Below are 11,817 nucleotides of genomic sequence, written 5' to 3'. Positions count from 1 at the left end.
CACTGCTTTCGCGTACGCCGAAAGAGACGCCACCACCGCGTGCCTAGCATTTCTGACTCGCGCCATGCGGACGGCAGAGAACCGAACGTAGACAGAGTCTGTGGTGCGCTTCTTGAGCTTGCACACCTCGGTTCACTGACGGCTGAAGCCCGCAGTGCGGTCGCTGCGTCGTTCGCTTGTAAGGACTTCGAAGAGAGTCATGTGTCACCTGGCTCTTGGGCTCTCCGTCTTCGCCTTGCAAATGTGTTAGTTGTCTTCGACGCGATTTGCTTGCGTGACCCACGCACACTTGGAGCGCGCGTCTGTCCAGCGGGGGCAGCTCTGGGTGTCACAACGATGGCAGCCGACCCGTTCCCTTCACTCGCTTCTCATCGGAACGAAGTCCGCGACGGCCTCTTCCCCTCCTTTCCTGGCGAAATGAGTCTGGCGTACGCTGGCGCCTGCCCTGAGCAGTCCCCCGCGTGCGCGCCTCCTCTGTCGGATTTTTCCTCTCCACCGTCGTTCGCCTCTCCGCTTCATGTGTGCGACCCCTACCTCCCCGTTCACGAGACCGCGGGAGCTCCACACACCTTCTGCTGCCGCCTGCTGCCCCCCGTCTCTCCCCACGCCGAAGGATCGCGCGTCTCGCCCTTTCTGCGCAAGCAGGTGCGGCTTCTTTCTCCGCCCTCGTCCAGCCTGCTGCCCCCGAATCTATCGCCGCCGCTGAGCGCGTCGCTGGCGGTCGCGACCGAGCGTGACCTTGACGGGGTCGATGCCGCCCTCCTTCCGCCTCCACATCCGGCGAGTTTCCTCGCGGACGCCTTCGCCGTGTCTCCTCCTCAGGACGAGCGAGAGCGACACGCGGGCGCTGTTCCTGTCTGCTGCAATCCTGGAGAGGTCTCGGGGCACATCCGAAAACTGCGCACGGCGTCTGCGCCGCAGACAAGTGAGAATGAGAACAATGGGTGCCTCAGGGGGCGGCTCGAGCCGAGACCTTTGATGGGCTGCGCGTCCTGCGGGTCGTATGCAGGCGTGGCGTCTACCAACGAAGGGAGGAGAGAACGAGGCGACGCGCGGACACGAAGGCTTTCTTTGATGTCGACTGAGGATACGCAGACAACTTCTGGAAGCGAGGCCCTTTCCGACGCCCACGACCACTGCACTCGGCTTCGAGACGCACCCATGCTTCAGAAGCGGGAACGCTCTGCGGAGGCCGGCGATCTCTGTTGCCGTTCCAGTTCGTGGCCGCGGATTCTTTACTCGCCCGACGAACTCTCTGCGACGAGCTCCCGCGCCACCTCTTCGAGCGACTTCCACCCACGCGCGCCTGAACCATGCGGCGACGGCCGCGTGCCGCCGCTTGCGTCTGGTGGCGGGGCAAGCGAACCAGCCACTCTCGCGGATCTGCTAACCCGAACATCTGAGCAGGAGAGAGCAGGACGCCATTTCGGCGCTGGTGTGCTTCACTACTCGGCCTTCAGCTCCACCACGCCTGGCGCGTGTCGAGACACGAGAGAGGGCGCCGATGCATTCCTGTCGCCTCCATTCAGCGTCTTCTCACTGCCGGAGAGCGCCAGAGAGAGGCCCGGTTGCGGAGTCAATCTGGTGGCGTCCCCTGCCCTCCCTCTTTCTGCAGAGCCGGCCGGCGCACCCGGCCCTGCCCCGCAGCTCTGTTTCTGTCCCCTCTTGGAGCCGCAGGAACTGGCGGCGGGCGCGGACCCTCCACAAGCCTCCACAGCGCACGAAGGCAGACGCCAAGACACAGCACAAAGCTCGTTTGGCAGCCAAGCTACTGGAGAGCTCGCGACAGGATGCCGGCTAACGCCGTCTATGCCTTCGCCGGGACAAGCGATGGACCCGTGCCAAAGTGCACCGCGCGATTTGTCGCAGCCAACGGACGCACTGCTTGCTCCCTTTCCGCCCGGAGCTTCCCCTGAGAGACTGCCGTCTCAGGGGCCCTGTCATGGCGTCTCGCGCATCACGCAGGACTCTTCACCGCCTCCCCTTCCAAGGGCGCACAGCTCAGGTGCAGTTTCGTCTCCAGTCTCGCTTCAGACGGCTCCCGTCCCAACGGGCCTCTCTCGCACTCCCTCGCTGCCGCAGAGCGCTGCGGTGGGACATGTTTGTTTCAAAGCAGCGGAAGGCGCAGTAACTTTCTCCAAGTCACAGTGTGAGAAACCCTGTGAGACGCAAAGCGGCTCCGCCTGGTCAGCCAACTACGCCGCTGACGGAGAGCCTTGTGAACCCGTTTCGTCTTTCTGGATCACCTGCGGCCAACACGGGCCTCCTGCCCGCCACGCAGCGCTGCAACCTAGCGTAACCGCGTCCGCCCGAGGGCCTTCCCAGACTCCTCTTTCCGCGGTAAGCGACGGAGGCGTCTCACAAGGAGTGGAAGGCCCTTCTCACGAAGGAGACAGCATGCGAGGGAACGCGCCGGAACTCATCCTTCTGGCCGCGGGAGCCGAACAACTTCGGAAGCACGCCACGCGCGAGTCCCTCACGCCCTCCAGCTCTTTGATGCGAGATGGCGTCCACGCGCAAAGCACCTCTTCGTCCGCTGCAGAAGGGACGGCTGCCGCCCTGTGTGTCTTTCGGTGCCTTCCGCCCGCACAGCAGCCTGCAGCTGTGCCGGCGTTTCACGTTGGCGTCCGGCTTACAGGTGCAGTGGGAGCTTGCAGTGCGGACGGAATGGTAGTTGGCAATTCTGCGCATCTTGTCTCAAAGGTGGGTCTCAGGGGGCCTCAGTGTGGAAGCGGCGTTCCCGCCTTCTTCCATACTGTCCCGAACCAGCACACTTATTCCTTATCGATGCCGCATGAGCCGCTGGCGGTGAATTCCTCCATGAGCATCAACCCGCTCGCGTCCCCTCTGCATGCGGGCAGCCAGTTGCCTGAGGACCAAAAAAGGAGAGTTCCACTTGGAGCAGCCTTCCCTTCCCCGCACGCTCTGACCAGTGCGACTCCGGGGCCTCCGACAGCAGGAGAAAACCAGGGCGTGCGATTTCTGAGCGAGGCCGCCCCGCTGGGTACTGCCGGTTGGGTTTGCTTCGAGGCGCCCGTGTGCAGGACCCTGGGGGCGACCCCCTCTCTCGCGGGCCGGCGAGCCACGAGCTTGTCAGCACCGCCGCCTCCAGCCGCACTCGCCGCAGAGGGAGCACAGGGAGAGAAGAGTTGGGTAGCGGCGGGATCTGATTCAGCTCACAACAAGAACCCAGAGACGGTTCCAAGTGCCGGCGACCAACCTGATACAGCCAACCAACAAAGTCCCGTCCGAGGATCTGCGGAATCTCCTCCCTTGGCGTCTGGCGCCGCCCAAAGCGTTCCCCCGTCCCAGCATGTTCCACTCTCGCACGGCCTTCTCCACCAGGGCCCGCAACCACGCGTGATGGGGGTCGAGGCTCCGTGTTCCTCAAGGATGGGCTCTTTGCCTTCTGGCCAGAAGCCTCTTGTGGCATCGCCGTCGCCTTCTCTGCGGGCCGTCAACGGGCACGAGTGCCGACATCTTGACATTCATGCAAGCTCCTATCTCTCGCCTGATGCCCCCGCTCTTCCCTGTTTGCTGGGCGCGACTCCATCTACACCGGGTGACCCGACCTCCCCGAGTATGTCTCAACGTAGGGGGTGCCCGGCGCTTCGCTGGAACGCGACACGAGCGTGCCCACGCGGCAGCCCGCTATTGTCAGGTCCTAAAGAGGACCCCGTGGCTGGCGCCCCTGCGGTCATGGAAAGCTCCAGCGTGTCACACGCTTCGGGGAAAGGCGTGTCTCTATCGCCTCCGCCGTCGGCGCCCGACGTTGGCGCTCCCCGCTCTCAAGGTCACTGCGCCGGTAGCTCCACCAGCACCTTCGGCGCTGCGGCCCCCACGGGGGAGGACCCGAGTTCGGCAACCGAGGCGCTCCAGAGAGCCCAAACAGATCGGGCTTTTTCTGTTCTCTCGTCGCACGCCTCTTGTTCTCGACGCTTGTACACGCCCGCGGGGCGCGCCCAAGGCGCCGACCAGCCGTCTGCAGTCCAGGAGTTCGAGGGCCTGCGCGAGAAGGACGGCGGGGAACTTCCGCCTGAGGGCCGCGCAGCGAATGGAGGCCTGCGGACTGAAGGTGAAGACTGCGGAAACAGGTCCCCCGCGGGTATGGCGCGGGAAGGCGCCGCGCTTGTGGCTCTACGATGCGACGGCGCACACGTGATTCATGCGACAGAGACGCCGCACACAAGCACGCAGACAGGAAACGCGAACGAAGATCCATCCTGGACTGGCCGCGGCAGCACCGAAGGGGGAAGCATGTCGTCTACAAGTAACGCCGGCACGCCGAGAGACTGTGGAGTTCTCAAGGAGGCAGCTGCCTGCGAGCCACGCGGCACCGCGGACGCGAGAAGCATCGAGCTGGAAAGTGCCTTCGCGCCGCCGGGATACAGAGAGACAGGACCCGACTCCGCTGATGCCGTGGCAGGCAATCCCATCTCCGCCTCTCCAGGGAACAGCCACGTACCTATCCCGGCACCTGAAGTTCTCGCTGACGCCGCGAGCAGGCGGGGACCGTCTGTCAACACCTCAAATGGCGGGAGAGGGGGCTCGTTCGGGTTGCCGTTCCAGCGGAACTGTACGTCTGCAGGTGGAACGGAGCTGCCCGATGAAGGCAGCAGGCTGCCGAGTGCGGCGACCTCAGGCCCGGCCAAGACTCTTGGATGCGGAAGGAACGCCTCTCCGTCTGACCCGTCACACTTTGAGGAGAGAGGTTTGCCAGCCACCAGCCAGTCCTTCGAGCAGAGCCCGGGTTACGGTTTCGCCGCGCCTCTCTCATATCCTCCTTGCTCGCCGCGACCCTCCTGTCTGGCTCCACATGGCAGCCGCCGCCTCGGAGTGTCTACTCAAACAGGCGCATCCGGTGCAGCGGCACAGGCGGCCGTCTCTCTCTGGCCGTCGAGCTCACCACCTCCGCAGGGTGGTAGTCCGTCTGACGAGGCGACGTGCGGGGCTTCAGCGCATCGCGAGAAAGCCGGCGCAGACTGTGTCCGCCAAGCTTCCCGCATAGGACGCGTTCGCCACGCAGCTCTCGGTACCACGATGTCTCCTCCGGTGCCAAACTTGCACGAAAATGTGAGCGATCCCGCGCGAGGCGAAGGCACCGAAAACGGCCGGATCAGACCCCACAGTCCTCAGGAGATCTCCGCAGAATCGCCCTCGAGGAAACGCCGACCGAGCTGCCGAAGGGAACACGAGCGGGAGGGCCCTCCAACCGGCAAACGGCGGGCTTCGAAAAGAGAGCTTATTCCAGACGAAGATGTCAGCAGCTCCACCCCACAATTCGCTGGGGAGAGGAGAGGCAGCTTGGCGAGTTCGCCGACCGGAGCGACGGAGACCCTCGGTGGGCATCTCTTCCCGTTCGAGAAGAGCGACACAGAACGAGCAAACAGCACCAAGAGCGTCGGCTTGGGGATGCAGGAGGAGTCAGCTGGTCACGCGGGAGCTGCACAGGCCAGTTGCCGGCAACCGCCGCTTCAGCCGCTGTGCATTCCTCCGAAAGAGGCCGCAGCGGGGGTACGCGACGCCAGCTCTGATGCGACGCCAGGGGGGCGGTTCGCCTTTGACGGGAACAAGGGGCATGGAGCTGCCGATGTGTTCAGGCATTCGGAGAAGCCAAGATCTGATCAACAAAGCAACAGCTTTGGAGAATCCAACGGGAAAGCCGGCCACGCGAGGAGGACCTCCAGAAGCCGCCCGTCGACTCACAGCGACGCAGCACGCGGCCGCGTGCGCAGAGGCGCAGCGCAGGAGACAGTCAGACACAGCGAGGGAGCCCCAGAGCCGATGACAGGCTCGCCCCTCTCAGTCAGCGACCCAGGGGCCTGGAAGGCTGCAGAACGAGATGCGGCGCTGCCCCTCTTGGTGTATCTGACGGTACCAGCGCCTGCCGAAGCGCACCCCCACGCTATACGGAGTGCACAAGACATGCATGCAGTGGGTTGTGGAGACAGGGGCACGACGCGCGCGGCAGGCTCCCGCGTAGCGGGCGCCGAGTCAACAAAGCAAGAGTCAGCGGCTGCGAGTCCTCCGCGCGCTGCGGCGGGGTCGTTGGGCGTGCGGAGTGTGGGAAGGTACGGTACACCGCAGAGTGCAGCTCTGCTTGAGAAAACACAGCCCGACAACGGAGAAGACGAGACTCCCTCGACGGTCCTTCCGTCAGGTGCCGAGCAGGAGCCAAAAGACGAGGCGGCGCCTTCGCGTTTCATGGCTTCGGGGGGTCGCCAAGTGCTCAAGCAGCCCATGCGGGTCCGGCCGGCTGCCAAGGGACACCGGGGGCTCCAGATCCGCCCGAATCTGCCGGCAGCGGTTTCCTCTGCAAGGGAGAGGAAGCTCCGCTTTCGAGATGCAGCACGGCAAGCCGTAGCGGGTCGCTCCCCGGCGTGCCAGCTGCGGGGATGAAAGGTTGGGAAGGTGCGGAAACCGACCTCGCTCAAGATGGTGACTCGCGGAGGTCTGGAGAGGCCTCTCTCACGGCTGCCAACGATGACCGATGCAGCGTCGTTAAGCACGACTCAGGCGCCGATTCTGAAGGCGCCAGGACGCTTTTAACCGCAGGAACCCGCCCATGTTTCTCCTATTCGACGACAAACCGCCTTGAACGGCCAACAGCTGCGGGAGCGCTGGGCAGTGAAGCGTCGGGGTACGACCCTGCTCTTCTACCGCCTTGTGGCTCTGACGGAGGCGAGATCAGCGAGCAGCACCTCGAGAGCTGCGGCTTTGATACAACCGGTTTGATGCGACAACGGCTTCTGCAGCCCCAAAACGAGAACCGCCGACTAGAGAGTATTTTTGGCTACTCGTCCAGTTCTCAAAATTTCAAGGGGTTCGCTTCTCAACGAGCGCGTGGAGAAAGGCCCTTCTTCAGTCAAGCAGAATGTGTGCCGGTTGGGCCTGGGCCTCTGTCGCCCTTCACCTCCCGGGAGACTAGAGAGGATATGCTGAGGAAAACAGATCACAACTGGGTCCTTAAAGCTAAAGGAAAGGATCCGACGAACTTGCCCTCGCTCAAGTCGATAGAGACGACCGTCGGCTGCTCAGGCGCAGACGACTTTGCAGCCGCTGGGGCCCACCAGGCCGGCGGCACCACGACCGCGGGCCCCCTCTCGGGCGAGATGTGCTCCGTGCATCCCGAGAGTGGTGTCAGCCCTTCTGCCGCGATGCTTTCAAAGAGCCACAGGCTTCCGGCAACCCACCGCGCCGGCAGCAATATCAGCTTTGTCGTTGCAGAACAACAGGTGTCGCCGTCGCCACGACCCCGCGGACATTCCAATGCTATGCCGTATACCTGGACCGCGGGTGCTCCCTGCCAGCTGGTGTTTCAGAAGCCTGCGCAGGACCGGGCTTGCGAACTAGTGCCGGGCGAGGGCATCGGAACTCCCGAGCGTCGCAACGGCGCACTGGACGGGGAGAGGTTGAGTGGAGAGCACATGGGTGGCGGGCGCGCACAGAAAGAGGGAAGATGGGAAGCTCTCAGTGCCTCGTTGGCTGCAGGAACCCAGGCGGCGACAGCTGTGCCGAGGGATGCGTCGGCGATGGGCATGCCTGAGCGTCATTTGGCTGTTGCTTCTGAGCAGTCGACAGGGCCATGGCTGCACGAGAACGAGACGTCGAGCTCTCCGCCGCCTGTTTATCCTTCAGCAGGGGTATGGCAGAAGCCTTGTGAACCAGGGGCCGTCTCATTCCCACCTCATGTCTGTGCGGATGGCGCATATACTCCTTCCCCTGTACGAATTTCCGCGCCGCTCGGCGGCATGTACGTAACCTCTGCTGGAGACCGTGGCGCCCTGCCGGCCCGCGAGAACGTCGTCCCGCCAGGGCAACCCCACGGAGAGGCGGAGACCGCCCGCTGTGCGGCCGCGGAAAAGCCTCAAGAAAAGCTTCCACACGAGGGAGGGATCCAGAAAGAGCGCGGGAATCTGTACCGCTCCTTCTCTCCGCCGCTTCCAAGGATTCTCGTGGAAGGGGCAAGCGCTGCCTCCAGCCACGCAGAGCCTGCCTCAAACAGCGCCCAAGGCCCTGCCCCGTGTTTTTTCCAACCTGAGCGTGCCTCGGAGACTGTGGGGCAAGGGACACCAACCGCCGCAGGGGACAGTCCGGAGTCATTCCACATGCCTGAAGATCATCCCGACGCAAGCGATCCGGGAGCGCCGCGGCCGCTGACGGAAGAAAGAGAAAGCATGGTGGACTTGTCCGACGCGCGGTGGAGGGATCTGAAGCGGCAAGGATATTTTCGACTCGGCGACAAAGGCCGAACGTCAATCAAATCGCGCATCGCCAGGTAGGGAGTAGGATCCGTGACGTCTCACCTCTCGCGGAATTCACTGTCTGAGACGTTGGGTGTGGAACACAGAGAGTGTATGTTTAGGGTTTGCTGGTAGCGTAGACGTTGCTGCTGCATAGACATCCACGGAGAAAGGAAGGGCAGCCCACAATGACACTGGTGTTTGGCTCCCCAGCAAGACGAGATGTGACCGAAATCCGGTGAACTCCACGTGTTGTAGGAATTCTCGTATCCCGTTCAACGGTTTTTTGCGTGGGTGGATCAGGGAACTTCGAGCGAATCCCGAACTTCGGGCGCAGGCGGCGGCGGTCTCGGGGGTCCGGTCGGCAACTACGAAACAGCTCTACCAGCTGGCAGAGGTGAGAGCATTCCTGTTGAGATTTCTGCTGCGGGTTCGAACATCGGAACGGCATTCATCACGTGAAATCCAGGGCAGTCCTCCTCATCGGCTGCGCAGCGCTGCGCGCCTGCGCTCCAACGCGATGCAGGCGAGACTGCGATCTTTTGTCTTCAGCTCTGCGGCTTCTACGACGTGCTCCCTCCTCAGTTCCAACCCACATCTCGGCCGCAGTCGTCATCGACGCTTGGTTCACCGGTTTCGCCTCCTGAGTCGCGAGAACGGCAACTGCAACAGGCTGCCCTGCCGCCTGCGGCAGATGTGCCTCCCCCGCCAGCGTCTTCGCACGTCCAGGAGGAGGCGGTCGCCTCGTGCCTGCCCCAGGGTGCGATGCTTCATTCCGTCAAACACGAGCGGGCCCAGGGTGGCGCGGAGCTGCCTGTCAAGCAGGCCGCCGGCCAGACTCGGGCGCAAGGCGCTGCATCACTTTGGCAAGCCTACGGGGCGCCCCCCGCGCAGATGCCGCACGCTTACTACGCTGGCGAGGGCCGCCAAGGGCTGGAGCAGACCAGCTGCGAAGGAGGAAGATCCGAGCTCAGTCCGTGCGACGCAACAGCGATGCAGGAAGGCTCATGCTTCCCTCCTGAGGTGCCCCCGACAGGAGTCACCTCCAGCTTCCCCGCGCAGGGAGGAGAAGGGCAACAGTACCGCGGGGGTCCCTCGCCCGGTGAGTCGGCATCCGTCGGTCTGCAAAATAAGAGAAGCAAGGAAGCCAGCCGGGAGAGGGCGAGCGCCAGCAGCAACTACAGTGCCAGCTTGCCTATTAGTGGCCTTGGCCAGGATGGGGCGGGTCCGAACGGGGTGGAGTGCGCTGCATTCGAGGTGGAAGGGGGCTGCCTGCAGCAAGAAGCGGGCAAACAAACCCAGGGCCGTCCAACCTTGTTATGGCCCGCGCAATGCCATTCGCTTTATGCCGCTGTATCCATGCCGGGAAACGGCGTCGCAGGATCAGCTTCGGCCTTGGCGCTTGCATCTGCCGGAAACGAGGAAACGCCGAGGTCCCTGGAGTCCGCGTTGTCCGCGCGAACGGGAACCGTGTGCCTCTCTCCTTCGTCCGAAACTAGTCTCTGCAGCACGACGTGCGCCAGCAGTTGCCTCAGCCGCACCACGAGTCGCAGCAGTTCCTGTCGTCGCGCTGCGCACGCGCGGTAGGGGAGGGAACCCCAAGGCGGCATGCGCCCTCTGTAGGCCCCACGATCCGCGTTCCCTCGGCGTCAGGACCCAACTGTTGCCAAAACGGTGACAGTGGTGACCTGAAACGGCCAAAGACCTCCGGTAACGCTCGTCCGTGGCGAGCAGCTCCAAATGAAGGGCCGACGGAGGATACCACAGAGGAAATTCTCTTAAAGTCGCCGTTTGCTGTCCCTGCGGGCACACGGGACGAAGGGACACATGGAACGGGGACGGCGGCGTTCCAAAAAAGATACTAGCAACACGTTTACAGGGAGGAAGCACCGAACGGAATGCGTATCCGCCTTCCGAAGGTGGTCCGAGTTGGTTGCGATGAACCAGCTCTCAGGGAGAATGCGCATGGGCGTCGACAGATCCCTGCTTGATGCTACGTGAAATCCTTCGCGTAACGCGCTTTGCGACGGCTGTTAAGCGTACCGGGGAACCGGCCCGAATCAACACCACTGCACGATTCTCAGGATCGTGGGGCCCCTGGGGGCACGCACACGTCGCCGCGTTTCCCGTCAGAAGGCTGTCTCTGGTAAAGGGGCACGAGGTGGAACCGCCATGTGACCTTTGTCTTATGAACACGAGATGCGACCTCGTGCTGTTTGTGTACCATATGCACCTTGCGCCTTGTATGGAAACGATGCTGGAGTCTTTGCCGCTCCACGTGTAGCCAAGCAGAGACTGCCTGACATGGTAAGCGGCACGCGAGCTTCTTAACAGTGTCAAAAGACCGTCTGTGGCTCACAAATCGGCTCGCTAAGGACTTCTTAGGTGCATGCGAATCCAAGAGGTCATGCGCGCGAAACACGCGTGAATCGATATCCAACGAGAATGCGCCGAGCGCACCCGAGCGCGTGAGTAAATAGGCTGAATTTCATTTTCAGCTAACGGCGTTACGTACAATGCTTGACGTTCACAAACAGCTGTGCCCGTCCTCGCGGCCCTCGCCTTCTCGTCTGGTGCTCATGCTGCTAATCAGTGTCTAAATGCACCATCCCTGCATTGGCGAACGAAATACGCGTTTATACTGGCTACGGGAGTTCCATTGCAACCCCCCGCCCTTCATGTGTATGACGTTGGATCGATCATCGCCTCTGGCTGGGACCTCTCCTCGTCGCACGTTGCATCCGCTGTCGCAAATGCCGGTATCAGGATGTGATAAGGGTCCCTTGGCTGGAATTTTGTCTCCACATCCTTGCGGTTGTGTTTGCACAGCGTTTTGGTTATTATTGTGAACGCGCGATTTCGTACGGGGTTGATGCGGCTCCTCAAAGCCTTTGTCCAGTGTTCTTGTCTGGATGTACAATGCTTCATCGGCAGAAACTTTGCCGGTAGCACGGGCTCGCTCGATATGACATTGCGGGGAGTAGGCACTCTGCCGCATGACGATGGGTTCGTTGTTCAGGGAATTACAAGCTTGAAACAGTCGTGACTCTAGCTGTTCACTTGTGTGTCGAGGAAACACCACAACTCACGGGAGCTGCGTCGGGGCTGAATACAAGTACTCTGCCTTCCTCCTCTGACTGCCGTAGTCTACACTATCGAGACGCTTTAGCCCCTTTCGCAGGGCTGTTTCGCGTGTGCCTTGTGGGTCGCCTCATTCTACGTGGGTGAGCGAGGGCAACGGCACTGCTGAATCTTCTCGCTTGCACGCTTTCTGAGGTGAAACGCGCGTCGTTTCTTCCATAAAGCCCTCGTTGGAGGCGAAACGCTATCTGCGTTCCTGTCTCTCGCACAGTCAATAAACAGGCGGTGTCCTGATCTAGACGTCACCACGAGTGACGTGATGTCTACGATTTGTCTGCCCTGTGCAGTGGTGGAAGCCCCTTACGCAAGCTGCAGCGCGCGTAAGATGGCGCGCTCATCCGCATGTTCCAGGCAAGCAAGAGGCGCAGGAAACTCCGGGGCATTCAAAAAAGTGCTGTCTGCAGGCGTCAGGCGAAACCCGTCCTTTCTCGAC

General features: G+C 62.4%; 2 protein-coding genes across 2 annotated transcripts; both read left to right on the top strand.

Annotated features, from left to right (window-relative positions):
• Positions 1-336: 336 nt before the first annotated feature.
• Positions 337-6,399, top strand: BESB_013810 (uncharacterized protein; the record flags this gene model as incomplete). Its single annotated transcript, XM_029360111.1, has 1 exon — positions 337-6,399. The coding sequence occupies one exon, from the start codon at positions 337-339 to the stop codon at positions 6,397-6,399; it is 6,063 nt and encodes a 2,020-aa protein (XP_029216778.1).
• A 335-nt stretch (positions 6,400-6,734) lies between these two features.
• Positions 6,735-9,830, top strand: BESB_013800 (uncharacterized protein; the record flags this gene model as incomplete). The annotated part of the gene is made up of 3 exons (XM_029360110.1): positions 6,735-8,278; positions 8,547-8,640; positions 8,796-9,830. 3 exons carry the CDS (start codon positions 6,735-6,737, stop codon positions 9,828-9,830), a joined length of 2,673 nt encoding a protein of 890 aa, XP_029216777.1.
• Positions 9,831-11,817: the final 1,987 nt, after the last annotated feature.

The sequence above is a fragment of the Besnoitia besnoiti genome, chromosome IX (genome assembly GCF_002563875.1).
Source record: "Besnoitia besnoiti strain Bb-Ger1 chromosome IX, whole genome shotgun sequence".
NCBI classification, from domain to species: domain Eukaryota; phylum Apicomplexa; class Conoidasida; order Eucoccidiorida; family Sarcocystidae; genus Besnoitia; species Besnoitia besnoiti.
Note: the sequence above shows the minus strand (reverse complement) of the source record. Positions and strands in the feature narration are given on the sequence as shown.